Genomic DNA, 27,743 nt, shown 5'->3' with positions numbered 1-27,743 from the left:
GACGGATCAGATGGACAAATATGCTTTCTAGATTTGTGCTTCTGGAGAGGAAGAATAGAAGAAATGGACTGGTAGTTCTTTGTATGTCTTGTTACTAGGAGTGCTAGTTTGTGTAAGGAGTGTAATATCGTCAAGCCGATGTATCGCAATGCACCTGTTCTCGTATGATTTAATAAATTGGATTTTATTTATTCTAAACGGAACATTTGGGTTTTCAAGAAATCTTCTGGTGAGTACATTTAATAATTCATTTTTTTAATCATTTTTGTGTGGGTAGAATAAACTTTCATTTTGTGAATTAATCCTATGAAGGGCATTAAATGGGGATGATAAATGTACTGTATAATTAACTTGATAAGGAATGACAGTATATCAAATTGATGTCATTAAAGTTGCAGCTTTAGTCGTAAGATTATAATAATAATAATTATTATTGTTATCATTATTAATATTAATATTATTATTATCATGTTTGTTATTGTTACCATCATAAGTAGAAGTAGGAGTAGTAGTATAGTACAGTAGTAGCAGTAGAAGTATTAGTATGTAATGGTAAATATGTGATTGTGAAAATGACGTTATTGACCAAAATATTCATTGTGGTATTAATGAAATTAATACAAAACTGTCGTATTGAAAAAAAAAATCAATTTTGGTAAGGAATATTATCTTCATTGCCAGGTCAATCGGAGAGGATCTTTGCTGTCATTCCACAGGTTCCTTATTAACAAACGTTCAGAATCAGATGAGATAGGTATTCAACAGTTTAAACAACAATGATTGATTTATTGAAGATTTAATACTAAAATATAAACTTTGTTCTTTACAATGTAATATTACAAAAATGGAAGGAGGTGAACTTAATATATTGTACTTGTCATGTAAAACAGACTAATGGTAAAGAGCTCTTAATAATTTCATACAAAGCATAATGTACATGTAAATGATTGAAATCGTATAGAGCCAATTTTCCGATACAACGATTTCCACTCATGAATGACTTTGCTTATATATGTCAGGGTAATGGGCCTTGACTCATAAAATACATCGAGTTGAATGTCTTGTATTTTAAATATTAAATGAGTGGTAGAGTCGCTAATTTTCATAACGTGCCAATATATTCTATTTTTTTCAGACAAAACAAGCTCTAATGGTCGACAGGTAACACAAACACGTATAACACTGAAAAATGGAAATGCTTTATTATTTCATGGGAATGATACTGGATTCATCAGAACATTTGAGGTTCTAGATCTAAACAAGGAATAATCTTCAGCAGTCAAGAAAAAGAAGGAATAGGTCGAAAAAGAAGGAGCAGAAGGTCTTAAAGTGTATATTATGACTGGAAATGCAACATAAAACAGACATAAGATGATGCGCCATTCTGCACGACCGACCAAGACAAACATTGTCATTGATGACTCTCACATTCAGGGGAGCGACGACGGGTTCGACCCTGGGCCGATGATTAGGCGTCATCGTCCTGTCACAGCACTGATTCGACGTCGATCATCAAAACTCGAAAATCTTGTCCGATCAGTAGCACGAGAAGGAGACTTCGATGCAGACGATGACCTCCATGAAGACAGGGTTCCGATGTCGATTGTTGGTAAGAGAGCCGCGTCGGCTCCTCATCGCATGTCCATTACATCGTTCTATGCAGACTCGTCTCCTCTTCTTTATCATCCAGAGACACACGAACCTCAAAGTAAGGTAACAACTGTGAGAAGACAATCAATTAAAGAGGAAGAACGGAGACCATCTATTAGACCACGATCCACAGTAACCTTAGAACGACCGCCCCTGATACCTAGACGACAACGTCCCAAGACTGCGATTCAACTACGACGAGAGAGCGCATCTCCTAAGAAGAAACCCGATGAGATGGCCGGTGACGACGGGAGCGATGACGTTGAGAATTCGAATTCAGGGTCAGATACAGACTCTGATTCGTCGCTGTCGACTTTGGAGTCGTTGAGAGAACTGAAGAACAGGATTGATGAGATCGTCGGTGCTCCGTCTGTCACCGCCAGTCGTTCAGTGCGTCGAGGCTCGGTGACGAGTGCCACTAATCTCACTATGAATAGAAAAACGGAAGAAGCGAAGTCACAAATGGTTGCCGATTATGTCATTCGGCGTCGCCCTACTATGATCTCTAATGAACGTCGAGGCAGATCAGTGACGAACCTAATAAATAAACTTACATCTCAACAAATGGCATCGGAACAAAACAAAATTCGCACGCGAGGTAGATCAGCTAGTTTGGCAACGACGTCCCCTCTACCGCAGCGTAGTAGGCGAGCCACAACCGCGTCGCGCCAGCGCACGAAGAGCGTCACCACCATCGGTGGTCAAACGTCACCGGGTGTGCAGATGTTTGAAAGCAGACGAGCCAGCATCGCCAGCACTTTTCGAGACGCTAACGGCTCGGTGTCCTACCAAGCTAGGAAGAACCTGAGAAGGGGTTCCCTCTTTGTTGATTCTAATGTGATTGATGAGGATTGCGATAGACGAGGGTCGCTTCAGCCACCTGAGGATATCCTCCCTGGTCAACGAGGGTCGTTTGAAGGGATGAAGAGGAGTTCGTTGAGCAGACGACGGTCACCGTTACCTGAGGATCTTAACATCGCAGTCCCGGATCAGATGTCAGTGGTGAGTGATTTTAAAATATTTTTCTTGATTCACGAAGAAGGAGTGGACAATTGAAGACGAAAGAAGGCTTATATGGCCTGCTTGTAAATCAAATTACGATGGAACTATTTTCTGTCCCTACCGGCCCTTATTTTCATTACATCCTGGCAGGACCCATTCCTTTTATATAGACCATAATATTTCTTATTTCGTTATTTAGTTGCTCGAATTTTTCTGACTCTTATTATTATTATATACATACAGTATATTCATTTTTGTTTTGGTATAGTCCGGTTCTTGAAGATGAATTAAATGAAGATTCGAAAATTTGAAATAAAAATTACTCTAACCAGAGTCTTATTTGTTTGTATTATGATAATGACAAAGCCGTTCGTTCTGCCGTTTGGGTAATTTGTACAAGGAAACCAAGATCTCTCAATCAATTTGGCAGAATGCCATCCAATCTAACAAAGCATTTTAATCAGGTAACAAACAAATTTCCGCTCTATTTATCTTTATTCATTTTCAGAAACTTGCTCGAGAACGCTTCAGACGAATTGCTCGGCTAGTACTTAACTGCGTCAAAATTTGCCGACGAAGTTACTTAAAGTAAGTAGAATAATATAAAGTATTATAATTTTTTCTAACTTGCACTGATGATTTTTTTCAATGTGTATTCTCATGATAACATTGGTCCACAATTTTTAGTATATTTTTGCACAGAGAAAGGCGAAATCTTGTTTGCTGTACACTCCCTGTGCCCAGTGGCGTAACTACGGGGGGGCATGGGGGGCACGTGCCCCCAATCGGCTGGCCCCCCCCAAAAAAAACGGGGAAAAGGAGAAAAAGAGGGAGAAGGAAAAGAAACGTAGTAGGGGAAAGAAGAAATTGTTGTTTATCATAGTGTTATATTATGTTATATAACATAAGAAGCATTTTCACAACTTTATGAAACATTATTTGCTTAATTGTGTCTTCATTGTTCCTGGTGCTCGCATAGACTTTTTAACGAGACATATAAAACTGCTGTACTAATAAAGCCTCCCGTTTTCAAATCAATATACAACAAAATAATACATTTCCTCGCAATAGAGTTATTATTGTTTTAAGTAGTGATATATTCTTCTTTTTCATGACTACTGAAAGTTATTGCCCTATTTTTGAGGTCTTAATATAAAACATTTCCTGTCCGTGCTAAGGTTCGCATTAGTGGATTGGTGAGATTTCTGCTCTTCATGAACTCCTAAAATCAGTCCTTAAAATGTCAATTTTTCTGATCTGAATATCAAAAAATATTAGCTCGCGCTTCGCGCTTGCATCATTTGGTTAGTGAAATACGTGGGTCTTAGTGAATTCCTACAAACAAGCCTTGGAATGCCCCTCTTCATGTCTGAATTTCCTAGATTTTCAGCTCACGCTTCGCGCTCGCAGTATTTCATTAGTGAGATGCGTATGATAATCATGATTACAAAATTTACAATGACTTCAAAAAGTGCTCCATGTGTTTAGATGTAATTCTAACAAAATCAGCAAGCGCTTGGCACTCGCATTAGATGACTATGGTGAGATATGTATACTCTGACTTAATGGATTCGTAACTATAGTCCTTAAAATATCCATGTTTTGGGGTCAATATATACAAAAATTTCAGCTCGCGCTTCGCGCTCGCATCATTTGGTTAGTCAAATACGTAGGGTCTTAGAGAATTCCTACAAACAACCCTTAGAATGCCCCTCTTCAGGTCTATATTTCCTAAATGTTCAGCTCGCGCTTTTGCGCTTGTAGTATTTGATTAGTAAGATACGTATGATAATCATGATTACATGACTACAAAAGGTGCTTCATGACTGTGTTTAGATGTAATTCTAACAAAATCAGCAAAGGATGGCACTAGCATTAGATGACTTTGGTGAGATATATATCGTCGACCTTATGCCAAAAGGGCCTTAACTGCTTTTGGCCATTCCGAGATAATGGCGTTTATAAAGGTTTTGGCCTCTCTAATAATCAAAAGTTTGTGGTCGTTTTTTGCTTTTGAAGCCAATTTCGATAAACGTGTTAAGTTATTAAGTTTTACATGAAATGTGTTAAATTTATTATAAAATATTCAGAACCCCTAAAATCGGGTTAAGGCCCTTTTGGCATAAGGCCGACGATATACTCTTAATGGATTCTAAAATATAATCCTTAAAATTTCCTTGTTTAGAGTCAGTATGTACAAAAATTTTAGCTCGCGTTCGCATTGTTTTTTTTTTCCAATTTCTTTTTCACCCACAGTAGGGTGTTTTATTCAATATATAATCAGTTTACATGTAGATCTGCTTGCACAATCAATATGGCTTCAGTTTACATTTGTTTTCAGTCAATGTACAAAAATAATCAGAAAGTGAGTGTTTAACAGTATAAAAAGCTGATAATACAGTCTTATTACAAATGAATCATTTACGGTACCAAAAGCAAAAACATAGCTTTAATTTATGTAGAGAACGAAAGAAAAAGATGCAAAATTGTATCTCGCAAACCGTTGAAAATCTTTTCGACATTAGTCGAAAAGATTAATAAAATTTGACCAACACTTTTCAAAAGATGCTTGCTGCATATTTTCACATGAAATAGCTTTTTCGTACAAAAAATAATTCTTTAACTCGTTGAGGATTTTCTGTGGCATAAGACGAATTCCAGCTAATTTGATTTTATATATCATCCATTTTATCCAAATAATCAGTGTATTTAAGGCTCTATTATATTTAATGGGAGTAATTCCAAAAAGAACATTTTCCATGGTTAATTTTAATACTAATTTGCATCTTTCAAACAGTCTCCTTTCAAAGTATGCCCATACTTTTTTAACTAAGTGGCATTCAAAGAACAGATGTTCAATAGTTTCAACTTGGGAGGTACAGAAAGTACAAGTACTACTTGCTTTAGCTTGGATTTTGCACAAATACAAATTCGTTGGAATAATACAGTTGATTAAGCAATATTGAAACCACCTGATTGAAACATCTGTCATTACTTGAAACGGTATAGAATTAAAACAACGCCATTTCTCCAGTGAGAATTGTTTTCCGATTCTCTCTTCCCATTTTTTTTTTCTTTGAAAGTTATTAGATACCTTTTTTTTCACCAATGGAACATAAATATTTTTACAACCTTTATTTTGCTTCATCAATACAGTAATGACATTTGGTCTCAATGGAGTGGTTAACTTCACAAAATCGTTATCAGGTTGCGAAAAACTCTCTAACTTTTCACTGATCTCTTGTTTTATAATGAAATATGTAAGGTAATCAATGGAAACATTGTACACTTCAATAATTCTTTGTCTACTTAAAACCTGACCATCTGTTCCTATTAAGTCGTTGACAAATCTTAAACCCTTTTGACTCCAGTGCCTAAAGTTAACTAGATTTCTGTTAATAACTATGTCTTCATTATGACATAGGAGTTCAGAAAAGAATTCTCTTCTACTGGAACATCTATTTGCTTTCCGAAAAATACACCATGAGGAAAGTACATCTTTCCAAAAAGGGTTTGTTATTGTATCAACAAACTTTTCTAAATAGCCATGACTATAAAGTAAAAAATTGGAGTCTGAAAAAGGGATGGCATGCAAAAAAGAATTGAAGCATATATTATCCATGAATCCATTATGCATTCTTCGTATCCAGGTTAATTTCAACGACATAAAGAAACATTCAATATTTACCATTTTCACACCACCTTCCATATAGGAATTACAAATCTGAATTCTTTTGATACGATCAGGTTTTTTATTCCACAAAAAACTGAACAGAACCCTTTCCAGCTCTTTTATAAACACAGGTGATGGATTTGGTAAAGACAAAATTAAATAATTAAATTGTGAAAGAAAAAGAGTTTTAACAAGAGTTACTTTACCTAGTGGGGTTATGTTTCTATTTGACCAGACTTGAATTAGGCGCTTCACCCTGTTTAGGGCAGGTATGTAATTAAGAGATACAATGTTATCTAAATTTAAAGAAAAGTTTATACCTAAACAAGTGAAACAGCCATCATCGACCCACGAGAGTTTCATTTTTGTTTTAATTCTGTATGGGCTATATTTTTTCGATCCAATCCAAACAATTTTAGTTTTACCTTCATTAATTTTCAATCCTGAAAGTGAATAAAAAATCGCAATAACAGAAAGGGCACTGTTCAGAGATTCAACCGAACCATCTAAAAAGAGGGTTGTATCATCTGCATACTGAGTAATTTTCCGAATATTTCCTTTAATATCAATTCCTTTAATACAATCATTTTGACGAAGCATAACTGCTAAAATTTCAGCACATAACAGAAATAAATAAGAGGAAAGGGGATCACCCTGCCTACAGCCTCTATTTATAAAGAAACGTTCTGACAAATGACCATTTATGTATACTGAAGACATATTTTCATTATAAAACGTTTGAATCCACTGATGAATGGAAGGCCCCAAATTAAATGTTTCTAAGACTTTGTATAAAAAATTATGTGAAACTGAATCAAAAGCTTTCTCGAAATCGAGTAATAACAACATCCCAGGAGTATTCAATTCTTCAGTTTCATGGAGAGTATCATAAATAATACGAATATTTTCTCCAATATATCTATTCTTCATGAACCCTTTTTGATCTTCATGGATAATTTCATGCAATATATTTTTAATTCTATTGGCTATAGCAGAAGATGCAATTTTATATGACGTGTTCAAAAGAGTTATAGGTCTCCAGTTTTGTAAATATTGTCTAGGTTTCTCTCCTTTGGGTATTAAAGAAATAATTCCCAATCTTTGTGAATTCGAGAGCTTCTTTGTCTTATAAGAATAGTTAATTGCTCTGACATAAAAATGTCCCAATTCTTTCCAAAAACACTTGAAGAATTCTACTGTAAATCCGTCCGAACCAGGGGCCTTCCCATTCTTCATTTTTTAAGACTTTCAGTCACTTCTTCATAGGTTAAAGGACCACCTAGTCTTTTCATGTTATGGTCTTTTAATTTGTTTATCTCCAAATTCTTTAACCTGTCATGAAAACTTTCTGTGTCTAAAGTATGATCTTTGTTACAATATAATTTTGAATAAAATTTTTTACATTCATCTGTTATTTCTTTTGGGTTGTCAACAACTGATCCATTGCTCAAAGTTATAGACGACATAGTTTTCTCAACATTTCTTTTCTTCTCCAAATTTAAAAAGAATTTGGAAGGTTTTTCTCCATATGCAATGGCGTTTATACGTGCTCTTATCATTTGACCTTTCAATTTCACATTTCTTATTTCTTGAAGTAGAATACGTTTTTCTAATACTTGTCTTTCTAGATCACTGTTGGGATTAAAGCTCAGTTCACTTTCTAATCTTTGTATATTCTTTTCTAACAAATCCTCTTCTTCAATCATGTCTTTTTTCTTCTTCACAGAATAAGATATTGTTGAACCTCTTATTTCCATTAGTAAGACTTCAAAAAACAACTGGTCATTTATAGTCAGCTGCAGGTCTTGACTTGGTATATCTTGAATTTTCTCTTTTATGTATGGAGATACAGCATATTGTTTTTTAAGATCAATAATTTTTTCAACTACTAAGTTTGCATACGCTTGATCTTCTAAGAGGGAGTTGTTAAATTTCCAGTATCCCTTACCTCTTGCAAAATCAGAGCATCTAAGACTTAAAGTGACCATTGAGTGATCTGTTCGATAACCAGGCAATATATCTGTTTCTTTTAAAATAGACAAAAGCTCTTTTGAACACAAAAAGAAATCCAAACGGGATTGTTTTACTGGAGATGTTCTCCTCCATGTAAAACGTTTAACATATGGATTTTGTTGTCTCCATGGATCAATTAATTCAAATTTATTTTTTAATTCTTCAACCACTCCCTTAGCTCTGGGGTTGTTTATGTTTACATAATTATAGTTATCCATATTTTGATCCTGTGTTAAGTTCCAGTCACCACATATAATGATATGTGGATTATCAAAATCAGTTACAATTTTCCCTATCTTTTCATAAAAATCAGGATTATCTTCGTTTGGTCCGTACAATGATATCAATGTGAATTTCAGTGAAACCATTACCAAATCCAAAATTACCCAGTTTCCTTCAGGATCTATTTTTGTTTGATTTACTGTAAAATCAAGTTTAGGATTGAATAGAATGGCAGTTCCTCTTGATTGTGTATTTCCAAAACTGAAAAATCCTTTTCCATTCCATTCTTGTTTGATTATGTCAGATAATCCTGCATCAAAATGAGTATCTTGTAAACAATAGATTGAGCCATTTTTACGGCATAAGTAATCAAACACATCCTTCCTTTTATTCTTATCACCTAGTCCTCTACAATTTACCGTTATTATTTTGACATCAGCCATAATAAAACAACATTCTTGTTTCCTTATACAAAACACTCGATAGCTTAACATAAAATGTTTTCTGCAAGACATTTCTTCCTAAAGTTGTAACACATCTACTGTGGGTTTTTTCTTTATACGAACATAGAACAAAGACATCTACAAATTCATGTACGTAGACAATATATCGAACATACATGTGAAATCCTTCCATAAAACTTGACATTGTGACAAGGTATCCAACCCACTTAAAGTCACAACTTTTCATAATACTTTACAGCTGAAATAATAAGTAACTTTCTTAACTTCTCAATTCATAAGACCTTTCCAATTTCATACTGGCCTTCACATTGCAATATGCAGCAAGGAGAAGAAAATGGTATGCATGTGTGGATAGACATGTCTAGAGTAGTTTACGTTTTATCACTGCACAAGACATGTCATTAGTAATTTCAAATAATGTAAATTACATTAAAAACAGGTGAGGCCTGAAAAAGAATTTGCAAATATAGTATAGTCTCTAATATCAGACCTGAAATATATTGAATACTTTTCACTGCATGCGTATACCTGTAGGTACTCCTTACCCATGCACCCATGGTTACTCCAATGCATAAGCAAAATAAATGAATAAATTAAAGCTAAAAATAAATTTTTAAACCATTGTTTTTCTTAAATGAAAACATTATGAAGTTATTTACTTCATACATATTACTTTAATCCTTTCACTAGTTTTAACAACTTGCTTCATACATGACATTGTTACTTTGGTCCTTTGACTAGCTTTAACAATTTTCTTACTTCATGCATGTCACTTTGGTCCTTTGACTAGTTTTAACACTTTTTTCTTTTCATCTACATGCAGGCACACTGAGATGTACATGAACAGCAATAAGCAAATTTCAGTTTATTTGCATAAGTTTGTATAAAATCCCAGTTTGCTTTATTTTTGACCAAAGAAAGTTGTAATAAACCAGAATACACCATGCATGAGTCACATTTACCCGACCCACCATTAACTGCCCCAGCCAGAGCTTTATACTCTCCGGCCGAATAGCCAACAGTGAATCAGAAAAAAACATGACCGATTTTTGATGTAATATCAAATGAAAGCAAAATATTATTGATATGGTTTAGAAATAATAAGTTCTTTCACTTTAAAGTGAATAATAGCTGACTTTGAAATTCAACTCAAAAGATATCTATAAATCTTGGTATAGTCTATAAAAAAGTGTCACGAAAATACTATCTATCCAGATGTAGTATGTCAGCTTATCGGTAGGCACAGGCTTGCCATAATTTAGTCAACATGTTTAACCCATGGTGCTTCTTTTTGGCCTTTGTTACGCGTTTCAAGAGAAAGATCAGTTCCTACTAGTCGAATTCTGGTAGATTTTCCTTGTTCTTTCCTCAGCCTATAAGCACTAATCTCCAACTTGTAACGCTTCTCTTTCAATTTGGGAGGAAGATCTGTGCGAAGAGTGAAAGGCATCTTGGTTCCAGGGGGAAGCTTTCGCTGCTGTTCGTAGTATGCTTGGAGTATGGAGTCACGGTCGAACATCGTTACGAATCTTGCGATGATCGGATCCGGTGTTGACGGTGTCGCATCAGATCGAGCCTTCTCAGCTTGAATTCTTCGGGGTATGCGGTGGGCGTTCACTATCGGGATATCCTCCGCTTGCTGGGGCGAAAATCCAAGCTTGGAAATGGCGCTGCGTTATTCGGTGACTGCTTTCCTCTGGGACTTGTTGGTGCTTGTGGTGGGGATTCCGTAAAACAATAGATTCTGTTTACGGTCATGTATTTCCAATGCTGTAATGGCATCAGTCAGTCTCTTGGCAACATCCTTTCCCTCTTTCTCAACATTTGGTATTTTCACTTGCTCTATTTCAGTCACTCTATCTGCTGTATCTTGTACTGAGATTTGTAAATCGGCTAGGGTTGAGTTAATGGTCTTAATCTGCTGTTGAATACTCAAAATGCCGCTACTCAATGTATCTAACTTACTTAGTACTTGCTGAGCGAAACCATCAAGATCTGTACGTAGACTCTTAAGCGCCTCCTCAGTTGTGTTCGTCGACGTTGAAGACATAGTGGTTGAATCTTCAGAACCAGAATCCGACCCAACCGCACGATTTCTGAGCAAATATTGTTTACCATGTGAAGGTTGAGAAGAAGCCATTGCTATTATTCATCTTTACAAAATATCAGCTGAAATAAATACGATTCGGGTGGATTTTGTCCCGGGTTTGAGGGCCGAAATCAAAACAAGTCCATGCTGCTCTATTAAAAATCAAAACAAGTCCATGCTGCTCTATTAAAAATCAAAACATGCTGCTCTATTAGATGACTTTGGTGAGATATATATACTCTTAATGGATTCTAAAATATAATCCTTAAAATTTCCTTGTTTAGAGTCAGTATATACAAAAATTTTAGCTCGCGTTCGCATTGTTTGTTTAACGAGACAGTTAAGTATCATGATTACAATTTGCTTATATTGTCAATTTTTAGCCCTCAATATAAAAATTTTCAGCTCGCGCTTCGCGCTGGCATTATTTAATCAGTGAGATACATATTCGTTTGATGGCACTGCATGTCCTTAAAAAATCTCTATTAGGTCAGTATACCTGACAACTGAGCGCGCTCCCTAAGTGACCCGAAATTTTTGCTGGTGCCCCCCCCCCAATGCCGTGACCCACGGTACGCCACTGCCTGTGCCCGTTGCATAACACTTTTGCCATAAAAAAAACTCTGGCAGAAAAATTGCCAGAGTTATTTATGGCAAAAGTTTTATGCACTGGGCCCCTTATTTGTACTTCAACGTTACAATCAACCGACACTTATAAACTTTCAACCAATCAGATTCGTGAATCAATGTCATGTGATAGGCCTACGCCGCCTACCGACGGTTGAGAGTATTTTCCTAAACAGTTAATATGGAAGAAAACACCCTAGAGACTGGTATATGGACAGCTCATATCTTCAATGCCTACGAATATTCTCATAATAATCACCAGATATCTTATATTATTTCCCCTCACAGTAGTGGAAATGATATTCGAAGTAATGGCGGTCTGAATAATCAATGATACTCTCTCCCTAATACCGGAGTTTTGTTTTCAGTACATTGGTGCATGTATCCAATATTACTCTTGATTACAATATGTGTGAGGCAGACAACTGGATGACAAAAAGATATAAAATAGAAGATATGCGTGGATTTACATTATATTTTTTATGTATGATATAGTTTGTAAGGAGAAGAATTTTCATTCGCCTTTTGTTGGAAATTAAACCCGAACTTAAATTCAATTTTTATCATAATTATATCTATTATAATTGATATAGCATTGAGGAAGAAAGATCAGAGTTTCAATCATTCATCCAAGTCGGAACACGATCACACGATGGCGATCGATTATTCTTTGATCCTGATTATTTCAAGGCTGATAAATCCGTAAGTAGTACTTCACTATGTTTTTTTCACTCACATTTCACTCCCCTTTATAGTGACGTCACGGATCACTCAATTTAGAGTGAGTTAAGATTGAACACAATTACAAAAATAAAGTTTTTAACACAGATATCACTTGTTAAAAAGTTGAAAATTCACTTAACAACAAGTCGCTCTTATTTTAGTGAATTTTACTCACTTTCTCCTACGAGTTAACTATTCACTCGTATTCCTACGAGTGAATTAATCACTTCTTGATTATATATCATAGCAAGAGTTGGATTGTTTGATTTTTTTACTTGATACTTTCATAATTCGTATTCATCCATTCTGCTGATAATATGATTATATATATTTATTTTATTAACATATGTTTCGGTTTGTAATATTTTAAAGCATTTTATTCACAATGGCAATCCATCTTCTGCTACTGATTTTATGTTCAATAATATGCCTGATTTGTTGTCAAAACCCTATTTGTTACATTTATGTTACATTATATTGTTATGGAGAAGAACAATAAATAAACTCAAATATTTTGAGAGTATGATTTCAAGAATACCTAAATCCTAATGCATTAATCAACATTTAGAAGCTGCTGAGTAGTGGATATAGAGTGCAAATTTTTCTCGTTGTAATAAATAATATGTATGAAAATTAGAAATAGTAAGTTAGTAATCAATCTTTTGTAAACAGAACAATTATTGTTTGATGCATGACTTTGCTTCTTGTGTAGCAACGTTTGTCAGAAGAAACAAAACGGATATTGACCGATCATCCCCATAACAGAACAGAAAAAGATCTGAAATATGTAAGTACAATAAATTTGCTTTGAATTCACTCAATAGTTATCTGTTTCATTGAATAACTTTAGGTTCTGTTTTGGAATAGATATTACTAAATTAATTGAGTTCAAGTCATGGTTCACTGCAAACTATAAAAATATGAATTAACAAAGTTCTGTAAGTGCATATATAGATAGAAGTATATTGTTGTCGGGGTTTCAAGTCGCTGAATACTATATGTGTCATAATTTGAATACATTTTGTATTCGGACTCTGCAAGAAGCTACTACGCTCATGAGGAATGAGCGAGTAGTGGTGGAGGGGGAGGGGGGGGGTGGCACTAATTAAAGTGCCAATATATTTAACTGAAATTAGAGACAATTCGAAAGCACTTTTTAAAATTGTCTTATTTCTTCTCTGTATGTATCCATAGAATTCATTGTTATGCTGGGAAATGTAATTCGGTATTATATATTCCCGAATTGAGACACTGATGTAATCACCCTCATATCAGATCTTACTCATGTACATGAACGTATTTTTTTAGTTAATCAAGTGACGATGCCATCAGTTGAAATACAGATTTAGGAATTATTGATTATCAATTTCTATTTCTCTCCCCCACCCCTACCTCTCTCTCTCTCTGATGCATTGATTTCTTCGATTCGATTTTCGGTTCTTCCTTATTTGATGCACAATTCATTTTAGGTGCATTACATTTATAACTATATTTATCATGTTAACATCTTTAAGTTGACAACAGTCGTTCTATTTCTATCGACATAAAAATTGACGAGACCACTGATTTTTTTTTAAATTATCATTATAGTCACACTGTTTCAACATGGTTAGACTTGTATGTTCATTGTTTATGTTATTCAAATGAAACCACCGACTTTGGTTTAAATAAAAATTCTTACGAGTAAAAACATATCAATAATTAAATTGCAGGTGCAGATTGCGTTACGTAACATCAAGGCATTCGCTGAGTATCCAATCAGAATGCAAGGAAGATTGTGTAAAGCAGGATGGCTCGAAACGTGAGTGTACCTTCTTTAAAACGTTCCCCTTTTTCTTCTTTATTTCTTGTTCTTATTTTTTTGTTTTTGCTTGCTTCTAATTATTTTTCTTTTTTCTTTCTCTCACTTTCTTTCTTTCATTCTCTCTTTCTATTTTCTTTCTTGTTCTTATCCTTCTTGTTCTTCTCCTTCCTTCCCCTCCTAATCATCCCTTCTTTCTCGTCTCCTCCTTCTCTACTTTGTCTTCTTCTTCTTTCATCTTCTTGTTCTTCTCCTCTTTCTTCTTCTCCTTTTTCTTCTTCTCCTCCTCCTCATCCTTCTTCTTCTCCTTACCTTCTTCGTCTTCTTCTTTCCTCTTCTTGCTCTTCTCCTTTTTCTTCTTCTTCTCCTCCTCCTTCTTCTCCTTCTTTTCTTCTTTCATCTTCTTGTTCTTCCCATCTTTCTTCGTCTCATTATTCTTGTTTCTTCATCTTCATGTGTGTTTTTTTACTTCTTTTCTTCATGTTTTCATCAACACGATCATTATAAATTTCATTAACTTTCTCATTATTAAAATTTGTGCATATGTTTTAAGGGAGATGGGGTGACGCATATGTGCATACGCGTATTTTCTTTATTGTTGTTCTTCATTATTGTATAAACTATGATCAAAAGACGTTTTATTCCTTCTTGTTTGATTTATTGATATGGATGAATCGATGTTTATTTTGAAATAAAATCTGATAAAAATGATGAAAAAAAATCTTGGGAATTTAATTAAAGTCGATAAGATACACGTTCACCTCAGATATTGCTATCACTATCAGTGTAATACAAAAAAAGAACACACTGATTAAGATACTTCACATGAAGATTAATATATTGCCTTTTTTAATCGTGATGAAAAAAAATATTGCGAATTTAATCAAAATGTAGATATGATACAAGTTGACCTCAGATATTGTTATATTGCTATCACTATCAGTGTGATAAAAAAGAGCATCCCGATTAAGATACTTCACATGAAGATTAGATTCATATATTGCTTCTTTTTTTTCCAAAATCGTGATGGAAAAAAATATTGCGAATTTAATTAAAGTCGACATGATACACACTGAGATAAGATATTGCTATCAGTGTGATAAAAAAAGGACACAATGATTGAGATACTTCACATGAAGATTCATATACAATTCTTATTTTTAATCATGATAATGTTATGATTTCATATTTTTTATAAATAGCATCGAGAATGGAATAAACTAATTTTCTAACTGTTTTGTCTTTGTTTTGAATCTTTAGATATGGTGCTAATCGAGCTGTTCTCCGGCAGGGCCACCCTCCCCATGCATTCTACTTTATCTTATCAGGAACATGTGAGTTAAATATATACATCATGTTTAGGAAAATGGAATGATTTTGAAAGGGGTGGGGGGAAATATAAGGAAAGTCACAATTTGATGGTCATTTTCACTTTCTTACACGTTTACTGAAAACATATGGTGCCTGATATGGGTAGGGGGAGGGGTGTTCGGCTTCCGAGTCTACGGCTTCTGATGAGTATTCATTAATGCTGTAATAATTTATTCGAGCTGTATTTAAAGCATACTATTTTTACTTCCCTTTTCTTTCTATTAGAAGACTTTCGAGAAAGATGTTGTTTTTCTCCTCACACATTTAGTCTTTTGTAAGATGTGTTCTTCGTTTTTACGTATAGGCCCATTATAATAAAAAAAATCTGCTGGATGATGAATGTTTTATATTCCTCTTGAAATAATGTATCAACAGGAAAATGAAACAATGATCAGCTAGCAGTTTTACAGCCTTAAATACAGCTGTCTTAAAAAACACATTATGTTTCGACAGATAGATAAGTAAATCAAGAATAATTGATTGCCCATTGACCGAACATCTAAAAGTGATGAGAACACTTAAAAGATCACATAAATAATTAAAAAACAAAAAACGAACATAGAATAAATGAATTAGAAATTATTTGGCTTAATATGAATAAATGAAATGCACATCCCGGTGTAATCAAAACAAAATCATGTCACGTAAATATGAAGCGCACGATGTTATTATTAATTTTCTTTAAAAACTGAAATCTTGGTTTTGTGTTTCATTTGCAGTGATTGTGACAATATTCATGATGCATGGACCCAAAGGAAAGCCATCTACCCAGACCGTTGCTTTCTTAAGGAGAGGACAAAGTTTTGGAGTGAGTTATTTAGATTAAAACACAACAAGTAATCATCGTTTGAACGCGTGCACAACGACAACAATAATGCATATTGCATAATATGAAATTACAAGCAAATGAGAAGTATAAAATATCATTGCAAGACAGTCACTCAAGTAAAACAAATAGTTTAAGCGTAATTTTTGCCAGAGATAATATGATGGGACCTACACTGTTAAAAAACCCGTGATTTTACAGAGAAATAAAAGAAGATTTTGCAGAAAGCAATTACAGAATCATTCTGTAAATTCATGAAACATGATTTTTTCCTGCAATTTAACAGAACAGGTCTGTTTGAAAAGGTGAAAAGACTGTTTTAATCAAGGAAATTTGTAAGATGCCATACACCAAATACCAATTTCCTGTAAGATTACGCAATCTGTTAAGATTACAGGTGTTCTCGAGACTCTGCTGCAGGAACTTCTTTTATTTCAACCCTATCTAGGCCGGGGTATTTCTGGAGTTCATATGGCCGCGGGGGGGGGGCCTCCCAGGCCCCCCCAAAGATCTCGGCCGTCGAGAGCGCGATCGCGCCGAAAATTGGCACGCGGGTTGCCTGGGGCATAATCTACAAGATTGTATAGAAATTTATTTCATGCAAATCACTATTAAGTGATTATGCTAATTTATGCGTAATTAGTATGCGAAATCATACTTTTTCCTCTAACTCCCTAAATAAAGCTCCAAATGTACTAATTTTTGGTATAGAAACTCTTTGTGGTGTCCTTAGCAAGTGTACATGAAAAAATTGTGATATCAAATCATTTTCTTATGTATTATATTGTTTTTTGCAATTTCTTATGTATTTCTTTGTTTTTTGGACCTTTTGTTTTTCATTGTTTTTTCAATGAAATTTGTTGGGGACTCTTCTGTGATCATAAAAAGCATAAAATTAATACATATAGACTTGCAAAACTAAAAATAATCATACATTTATGAATTTTGGTTGGAAACACAATTTGCATTGACTTTGTACACGAAATCACGTTTTTGAGCAATTTTCGGTCTGACATGCACTTACATAATGTTGCGTAATTTCGGAACCACGTACCCGGGTGCGCATTTCCGTTTTACACCCTGGCGAAGGCATTTTCCGGAAAAGTAGCCAAAAAGCGACTAGTGAAGAGTGAAACGCGCTACCCGGGTGACGCAAAATTGGTCTCAAAAGTTGCGCAAGACTTGAAAATAAGAAGTCAGCAAGCGGCGCGGTCAAAAAATTTCGCACGGCGAAAATATCGCGCGATTCGTTGAGGGGGGGGGGGGCCTCCGAGGCCCCCCCGGCCTAGATAGGGTTAAGGATAAATTTTCTAACAGTGTATTACATAAAAGCAAGCTTGTATAACTGTAGGCCCTAAGTAATAAAGAGTAGAAAAGGGATCTAATTTCTAGCCATAATATCCATGATCCCATCTTACAGAGAGTTAAGATTGATCCAATCTATCGCAATGATATGGAAATCAATTGAAGTCATAATTCTTTGTACAGGAAATTTGCACAATATCCTTTGTAACCAAAGAGAATTCCACTTAATTAAAAAAAAATACGATGGATGTATGAATATACAACATATCTAGAAAAGACGTGGAACTAACATGCTTTTTAGATGACATTGCTGGCTATCCATAGTTGTGATTGATTGGATCAATCGTAACTCTTTGAAAAAAAATGAGGCCCAGATATAAAATAGGGCCTATTTTATCTTCGTTTGTGAATCATCTGTTCCTTGGTTAGATTACACCTTAATCTCTTAAATTGTATTGTGGTTTTCCTTTCCCTTTCCCCCTGCACTTGTATCTATATATGTCTGTAATCTCAAGAAAAAACATTTTTCTCATTCGTTTATTACAGGAGCTTGCCATCTTGAATGAGACCGTTCGTGCTTCTACTGTTATCACCAAGTCACGATGCGAGCTACTTGTTATATCTGTTGAGGTATATATAGGTTTTTTATCATTCCCATCTTGAGTTTATATTTAAGTCTTATCATTTAAATCTTTGAATACATGAATATTCGAATGATGGCTGGTTGCATCCCAATGATTTTATATTTTCCTTACCAGATTAAGTTTCAAAAATCCTTTCGATGTATAATGGAAATTTATTTGTTGTCACTGTATGCAATTCATTCAACGGGCATGTGTGCCCCCCCCCCCCCCACCTTAGGACTTTAAAGATATCATGTTCCATGTGTCATTCTTTTCTTTAAAAAGAAGGCGTAATAAGAATAAATTAATGCTTCATCGTACAAAATTCTGCATACCTGTAATTATCAGATAAACATTGCTTAAATCATTTTTTGTTTTATGATTATTTTCAGGATTTTCAGGATATTTTCATGGTCTCGGGAGGTATTAAGAGTGTGAACGATCCCGATCAACATGCTTTCCTGACATCCCTTCGTTTCCTCACTCACTGGCCCATTCACATCATACCAACGCACCCTAAAGATTGCCTCTTTCATTTCTTTGCGTACGTACCCCGATACTTACAAATGTTGGGCAACATACTGTCCACTGTGTTGGGTAATGTATGTTGGTAAATTATATATACAGTGCGTCCCAGAAAAAACGAAACCGAGATTTAGCGATCATTAATCATAAATAAAATAGACAAATGACCTACCAATTTAAAGCTTAGAATCTCCTCTTTCATCTGATATTACTTAGATTATTTCTCATTCACGCATGAGTGAGCAAATACAATTTGAAGAAAGGATATCAAAAACTCATTTGGCGGGGTTATCTGGGTTTCAAAAAGAAAACCACATTTCTGAAAAGTTCAATATCTCCTCTTTAATTTGATACCTAAATTACAGAAAATGGTCAAGAAATAACAAAGTTCTGGTCATTTGAAATAAGGCTTGAATTTCAATAATTTCATAAAATGAAGAGGTTCTCCAGGCTGGCTTTCAAACTCACTCAACATTCCGTTTTGTTGACGATCGGCCATGCATTAAATCTTTTGTTCACCATGCGAAAGCTTCTGTGGGAAACCGGTGAAAACACGTTTATCTCATGAAATTATGGACATACAAGCCTTATTTCAAATGACCAGAACTTTTTTATTTCTTGACCATTTTCTGTAATTGAGGTACCATATCAAAGAGCAGATATTGAACTTTTCAGAAATGTGGTTTTCGTTTTGAAACCCAGATACCCCTCGCCAAATGAGTTTTTGGTATCCTTTCTTCAAATTGTTTTTGCTCACTCATGCGTGAATAAGAAATAAGCTAAGTAATATCAGATGAAAGAGGAGATTCTAAGCTTTAAATTGGTAGGTCATTTATCTATTCTATTTATGATTAAGTTATGATAAATGATCGCTAAATCTCGGTTTCGTTTATTCTGGGACGCACTGTATATGTATATATATATATATATATATATATATATATATATTCTGGGCAATTATTATCCAATTGAGCAAATTCATTACCCAATTGTTAGTTTTTATCACCCAATTTGGGTAGATTTTGTAACCAATAGTTGTGTGGACAGTATATGTTGCCCAGGGTTGGTTAAAAGTTGGGCATTTTTTCCCAACTATTCTAAGAGTGTATACAATGATGATTTTGTTACCAATATCAGTGGCCAAAAACAATATTGTGGGGTGGGGCTGACACTCTGTATGGGGCAAAATTTCTATTAATGAAATTTTGAGCGAGCAAAATGCTTGACATTTTTAATGTAAAACTCTAATTTTGAAATTTTGACATAATGTTAAAAAGATAGTATGTTATTTGACCCATTTTCCTTTCCTTTCTTTTTCTCGAAATTAAACGCAACTTGATTTTCAATCAATATTGTAAACGCTCAGATTAGACTCGAGTATAATTTTTTTGGTTACATAACTCTTTAAAAGGTTATTTTATTTCCCAAATAACCGAATTAAAAAAAATGCATACAGGTTTACCTGAATTGTTTGAAGTTAATACAATTAACAACTTTAAACAACTTTTGAGAGATCGAGAGAGACCTCGTATTTTAGAAAAAATTGAATGGTGTTCAAAGATTCATAGGTAGAAATTGGAAGCTGCATTGTACTCCTATGGGTAAAAATAGGGGGGGGGAACTCTTCATCATCATGATCTTTATACCATCATCACTTCGACCTCAATATCTCTTATGATCATCATAATATCATGGGGCAGGGAGTAATTTTGCTGTCCCTCTATGTCAAGAAGAAATTACCCCACCCCCAAAACCCCCAAATAGATACATGAATAAATTGATAAATAGATAAATAGGGAGTAATTTTGCTGTCCCCCTATGTCAAGAAGAAAATATCTCACCCCCAAAACCCAAGATAGATACATGAATAAATTCATAAATAGATAAATAAATAAAAGATAAATAAATGAATAAATAAAAATAAATGAATAAATAAAGTAAAAGGAACATCACAAAAGGGTCGCATGTGCCCAATCACTTTAACCGATACCTGATTTGATTTTATGAAAACGCTTTTACCACTGTTATTATCATCACACCGCACACACCCTAACCCCCCCCCCCAAAAAAAAAACGCCCACATACAAACATCATCACCACCCTGTTAAAATGTTCTATAGTGTATATTTTATAGGTGGAATAAATAAAAGATGTCGTTCTGATGTATTTATCCATAGCACCGGTGACGTCTTAGTTCAAGATAGCAACCAATCGGATTGGATATACATCATCAAATCTGTAAGTAAAACTGATCCATTATTGGCACTTTATTGTCTATAAACATATCACATATCATGTTTCAATGTGACATCGACATGGCTTGTAATCACAACTTCACTCACAAGTGTGTTGCGACTACATACCCCGGGGTTTACCCCCCCACATATCTTCCCACCCCTTCCCTTCTCGACCCCAAAATGTTTCATTATTGGTCTTATATTACTACTCATTATGGCATTACGAAAAGTAGGTCCGAGGGGTATCGATTCTTGGATGCCCCAACATATTTAACTTTAATGTGCATGATTTCCATAACTAATTGATAATGGCCTCATATGGTATCTTTAAAATCCCAAAAAGGGTTTGCAACATACAAAATAAAATAGTCTTTGAAATACAACATGATTAATGCAAGAGATTATCTCTTCAACTTGCATAGGACAATTTGCAGTAAGAAGACGATAATCGTGAAAAAGGGACAATTATTAGATGTGCGGTCAGCTAAGGTAGGAGGATAAAAACTGGTATGAAATATACAAAACATATATTCATACACTTATAGAAAGTAAACTCGAGAATATTTATGTAGTAAATTAAACCTAACTTTACATGATTTTATATCAACAATTGATGAATGTCAAAGTGATTTCATATCTTATGAAGATGTTATTATTTTTTGTCAGGGAAGTTGTTCAGTCTTGAAGAAACTGAAAAGTGTCCCAGAGAATGTCCATTCATCTTACAAGAGGAAGGATGTTTGTATGACATGGAACAAAGATACTACACTGGGTAAATATGATTTGACATCAAGTAATAGGCTTGATCATTACTACATATTTAGTTCTATTCTTCTACTTGATTTTTGAAATGAGTTGATTATTGTATTCATTATCTTTTGGTATACTACTGTATGCAACTAATACCACTACTGCGCCTACTACGACTGCTACTGCACCTAGCAGCTTCTATGAGTATGACTATGAAAACTCAGACGACTACTACTACTACTACTTCTACTGTCACTACACTACGAACACTACTACTACTTCTTCTAGTACTATTACTACTACTACTACTACTACTACTACTGCTACTACTGCTGCTACTACTACTGCTACTACTGCTGCTACTACTACTGCTACTACTACTACTACTACTACTACTACTACTACCACTACTATACAACTATTACATTGACTACTGCTACTACTGTACAACTATTACAATAACTACTACTACTACTACAATGACTACTACTACTACCACTACTGCTGCTGCTGCTGCTATGACTACTGCTACTACTACTACTACTCCTTTTACTGCTACTACTACTACTACTACTACCACTACTACTACTACTACTACTACTACTACTACTACTATACTACTGCTACTACTACTGTACCACTACGAAATACAATAAATCTTATATAGCTTTTCATCATCATTAATGCATTTTGCAATCTTTTGTAATATTTTTTGTCTTAGTTGCAAGTATTATGGATGACAAGAGCAAATCACCGAGCAGAAAGAAAGTAAAAGTCAACAACAGACGAGACGTACCTAGTTCTGAGACCAGTCGTAGAAGTTCTACTACAGTCAGCAGTGTTTCAATCAAGGGGCATGGTAGTGAGACTAGCTCTGTTGTACCACCGGTCACAAGAAAGGTTGGTGATCAATAATAGATATGTCTTGATTTGAATTGATTTCTACAAACTAGCATTCAATTGTATGACTTGAAATCAGAAATGTTCTTTAACTTTTGAAAGGCTCATTTGTACAGATATTCATTGTTTTTGTATTATTTCTTTATTTATTCATTATTGTTATTATCATTATTATAATAATCGTCATTATTATTATTATTACTATTTCTTTCTAAAAATGGAGGGAAGGGAGGATGGGGTCATTGAAAAGTAAATACTAGTTTTTAACCAACATTGATGATCGCTCTATCATCTAAAATCATTTTTTCATGCAATCATGATGAAATCAATACTTACAATAGAATTGCAGTGGAATGTTAATGCATTGATTACTAGATCTAAAGTTTAAACCAATGACAAGTTCTTTAATATAGAGATATTGCCTACCTAGAGTTTGAATATAACATTTCCTCTCCCCGGCGGAGTTACATTTTTCCCAAGGAATTATATTTTGCCCGAAGCTCGCAGCGTTGAGGGAAAATATTCTCACGAGGGAAAATATAGCTTCGAAGGGGAGTTGAAATATTATTTATTAAAACGATAGACCAGGCAATATCTGTTATATTATATAGTATTTGTGGATTTGCCATCAGAGACTGCATTCATCATCTGGCTCCAACCTGACATTCTTGCTACAGCTCTGATCCATCTAGGCCATAATAGAATTTCCTTTGAAAATACATCAAGTGCGTTCTTAATGCAATCGAAGTGTTTACAGTAGCGCGTACATCAAATAAACTACCTGATTACGCAACTTGTAAGCAAAGAGTGACGTCATTTCAGTGAATATAACGCCGCAATTGACAATAAAACGCATTTATATTCACTGAAGTGACGTCAAAACCCAGAATATAACAACTGTGATCCTCGCAGCTATGGTCACGTGATGGCGTATTGACCTATCACTGATTCAAATCTACATAACCTATGTAATATTATCAAATATGATAATCAATTTCCCTTTATATCTCAGAGCCAAGGTGTATATCTAAAGACAGGGTCAGTGAGAGATGGTGGAAAAGACGACAATGACAGTGGTTCAGGTAAATCATCAATGTTTCACAAAATGTAATAATGTCATTTTTATGATCTATGTTTATTTCAGTCTAGGATTGTTTATTGATAAATATGCTTTTTTACGGTTCGATTAAAAAAAAATCATTGGAGTTGAAGTATAAATGTTTAACAAAATTATTTTGAAAAGATTAGTAATGAAAATAGAAAATGGGAAGTATGAGGCGCTTACATACATGTATATTTGAGATTCAAAGGGGGCCTAAGCTTTCGATCCTAGCAGAATCTTTGTCGGAGGCAAAATATATATATATATTTGAAATAACAACTGTGGTTTCTCCTATTTTTTCCTTTATTTCCTTGACAAATGGCTCAAAAGGGAAATACCACACATTGACCCCATTTCTACCAACATTAAGTTGCAGTGAATAAAGTTAATAATGTATTTGAATGTTTAAAAATGTTTTAATGAGATAATTTAATTGTAGTTTGCTATGCATATATGTTCTGATGATTAAAGCACTGAATAAAAGTAAAACATTATTATTAGTAGTAGTAGTAGTACTATTATTATTATAATAATTATCATTATCAATGTTTTTATGATCATTTTTAATGTTAGATGTGGAGAAGGAAGAACTTGGTGAAGATGGACTTCCAGTTAACTTTGTCAATCAACGACGTACCTTTCATACTGATCTTGATATAGCTAAGAAAACAGTAAGTAAATGTTATATGACTTGTTCATGCCTCAATGTAACTGATTTATGATTTTACTTATTTATTTCATGTTTTAAACATGACCGTAGTATACTATTCATAAAATAGTTAACATATAAATAAAAACAAGTCAACAACAAAATTAAGAGTATTAGCGACAGCTTGTCTTTCTGGATTTTGAAGTCAATTTATAAGATGTCAAAATCACAACAATTGATGACTGAAAACAGAGTGCAGTATTCATAATGTATATTTCTTTATTTCGGTAACAGATTGATCAGCCGACTGATGCCGATAAGGATCCAATGTTTGTTACGATACAACTACTCCTCAAGGGAGGTGTCTTTGTAAGTTTGATATAAATTTCCATTTGTAGAAGATAAAACATCAGCTGACATGGCTCCCAAATAGAATCATGAATATGATTCTATTTTATATGATATTTTTGTTATTCCAAACCCATTCATGTGAAAATTGATTAAAAATTGATTTGTCTGTTTGCTTCATAGGCCTACTTCATATTAAAAGTTTTAATGTTCTCAAAATATCATGGCTTGAGGAGTTGCTAAAATGAAATATGGATGCCGTAAAATGTGGGTCACACATACACATTTTTTTATTAGACTGTATTTCATGGAATTACTCCATCATGAATGACAAAATGATAATGCTGAATTAAGACAGCAGAGTGATAAAATCTTTCTTTTTTTCTTTACATAAAAATAACCAGGTTTGTCTGTATGGGTGCTGATTTACATACAATTTGTTATACATACTTGTTTAGTTATATGTGTATACAGCTAGTATACTTTATATTTATGTAACTTTTCATGGCCCGATGAATTACAGTAACATTATACAAGCATTGCTGAATTGGGCTACCCTATCAATTTATATATTAATACTCATGTTTGTTTATGTTCTTTATTCCATTTTTATCTGTTTGTAAATAAAAATAATCAAACAACTTTTTTACATCTCTATCAGGGAGTGAATAATATTGTATTTCCTGACCAACCAAGCCTAAGTCTCATTAGTAATGGAGCAGAGTGTATCATGATAAGAAAGAGTTTCTATCTGGAACATGCAGCAGAAGACACTCTTAGTTTGCTCAGGAAAAATGTGAGTATACTGTTTTTACTTCGTTAAAACATTTCCTCCTCAAGCTCTCCTGGACCATACTCTATGTCTTTCATCTTCCTCCTCAAGCCAGCACTCCCCTCCTGTATTGCTAGAGAGAATCAAACACTCCAGTTTGTGTCAATTTTCACAAAATCTCTGTCTTTTTCGCTTCAGTTTGATTTTGCCAGCCCTGGGCTGGCTATATTCTCCATGGGGGTGTTGCAAGAAATATTTGCGATCAATTGCAAATATTCTGTTACAATTTTACAGTTGATCACTTTTAAATTTAGCAAATCAAATTACACTCCTTGCTTCATGGAGCAGATTAGCAATCAATCACAAATTTGCTCTAAATTGCACAGCGTATGCTTGATTTCGGGAACGGAAATAGATTTGCAATTGATCGCAAGTTTCTTGCAACGCCCCAATGTTAATTATCTCCCATTTTGTTTTGTGTTAATTTTCACAAAATCTCCTGGTTTCCTTCTTGAGTTTAAATTTCTCCCATACTCAGCTATATTTCTCATATATTTTCTTCTGCCCCAGCAGACATGAATCTGCGTCACTGTCTTTAATATCATTTATTGGTAACATTCAAAGCCTTTTCTCTTTTTGTATAAGCCGGGGGGGGGGGGGGGGGAGTCATCAAATCATATTCACACATTAACTCATTTCAAATGTTCAAAGAAAGGTATTATATGTGGCCCTTGGATACAATAGATATTGTGCTTTGAGGTTGTGATGTGATCAGTTTAAAACGAACATTATGCCACAGTATTGTGCTGTGGGGTTGGAGTCTCAATTCATTTGCATTTCACTTCATCATTTTCTTCTTGAAATCACTATTGGTTTCTTTGATATTTATTTCTGCTTGCCAGGAATTCCCTTACCCGACTGAGGAGCAACTGCAGGAGAAACTACAGAAACACATGAATTGGAACGCTTACAAAGACCATACAGTCAGGTCAGTGGTCTTCCAATCAAGAGCTCATAAAGCGCAACAACTAACGTCAGTACATCGATAGATGACCATTAAAGGTCAAGTCCACCCTAGCAAAATGTTGAATTGAATAAATAGAGAAAAATCCAAATAGCATAATGCTGAAAATTTCATCAAAATCGGATGTTAAATAAGAAAGTTATGGCATTTTAAAGTTTCACTTATTTTTTCACAAAACAGTGATATGCACAACTCAGTGACATGCAAATGTGTCAGTCGATGATGTCCATCACTCACTATTTCTTTTTTTTATTGTTTGAATTATACAATATTTCATTTTTTACAGATTTGACCATATGGACCGACTTGACTGAAACATATAGTATTAAACAATGCTAATTCCACATGTTCAGGGAGAAATTAATCACTATTTCAATTGACAATGAGGAGAAAATTAGAAAATTTCATATTTCATGTAATAAAATACAAAAGAAATCGTGAGTAGATGACGTCATCAGTCTCCTCATTTGCATACCGACCAAGATGTGCCTATAAGTATAACTGTTTTGTGAAATTAAGCAAAACTTTAAAATATAACTTTCTTATTTTACATCCAATTTGGATAAAATTTTCGGTTAAGCTTGTTGGATTTTTCTCTTTTTATTCAAATCACTTTCTTGTTGGTGTGGACTTGTCCTTTAAGATATCTCCTGTTGGACCACGCCCATCCTGATCCTATTCAAACCAGGCATCCTTCACAATTAGTACACAAACAGCGTCATCTGAGCTTAAAGCAGATACAAAACAATAGTGCCATCTCGAGTCCTCAACTACCCGTACCTGGCCAGTTCCCTGACCCATAATGCTAGTGTAGTCTAGTACTATAGACCCACTTGAATGATAACATGTTAATTAACTACTCAATACATTTATACCGCAATAATTATGTTACTAAGTAGCAAAACAATTACTTTTCCTCTCAAAACATTTTTAGTTTCTCTATACAAATGTAATCATAGGTCAATTTATTCTCTGTAGTATTAGTAGATATCTAAAAGCATACATTTTAAGACTACATATTTATAACACACAGTCAATGAGAGACCA

The 27,743-nt window shown here is 34.3% G+C and overlaps 1 protein-coding gene across 2 annotated transcripts; it reads left to right on the top strand.

Annotated features, from left to right (window-relative positions):
• Window positions 1-26,793, top strand: LOC121422522. Of its 2 annotated transcripts, XM_041617653.1 has the most exons (19): window positions 1-229; window positions 682-754; window positions 1,136-2,652; window positions 3,161-3,240; window positions 12,334-12,442; window positions 13,176-13,250; window positions 14,176-14,264; window positions 15,525-15,598; window positions 16,355-16,443; window positions 18,313-18,396; window positions 18,782-18,933; window positions 21,092-21,152; window positions 21,818-21,923; window positions 22,623-22,801; window positions 23,814-23,883; window positions 24,477-24,574; window positions 24,847-24,921; window positions 25,562-25,696; window positions 26,575-26,793. In XM_041617653.1, the coding sequence occupies exons 3-19, from the start codon at window positions 1,372-1,374 to the stop codon at window positions 26,719-26,721; spliced, it is 2,904 nt and encodes a 967-aa protein (XP_041473587.1). In that variant the 5' UTR covers window positions 1-229; window positions 682-754; window positions 1,136-1,371; the 3' UTR covers window positions 26,722-26,793. The 2 variants fall into 2 exon arrangements, with proteins under 2 accessions (XP_041473587.1, XP_041473586.1); XM_041617652.1 differs by lacking the exon at window positions 682-754.
• The last annotated feature ends 950 nt before the right edge of the window (window positions 26,794-27,743 follow it).

The sequence above is a fragment of the Lytechinus variegatus genome, chromosome 10, assembly GCF_018143015.1.
Source record: "Lytechinus variegatus isolate NC3 chromosome 10, Lvar_3.0, whole genome shotgun sequence".
Classification (NCBI taxonomy): Eukaryota; Metazoa; Echinodermata; class Echinoidea; order Temnopleuroida; family Toxopneustidae; genus Lytechinus; species Lytechinus variegatus.
The sequence above is the reverse complement of the archived record's forward strand: the minus strand, read 5'-3'. Positions and strand labels throughout refer to the sequence as shown.

Excerpts from the sequence above, each read along its gene's own strand:
- LOC121422522 (XM_041617652.1), top strand. The coding sequence starts at position 1,372 with ATGATGCGCCATTCTGCACGACCGACCAAGACAAACATTGTCATTGAT. Across the intron at positions 23,884-24,476 it reads CGACAATGACAGTGGTTCAG|ATGTGGAGAAGGAAGAACTT; the intron begins GTAAATCATCAA and ends TTTTAATGTTAG. Across the intron at positions 25,697-26,574 it reads TTAGTTTGCTCAGGAAAAAT|GAATTCCCTTACCCGACTGA; the intron begins GTGAGTATACTG and ends TCTGCTTGCCAG.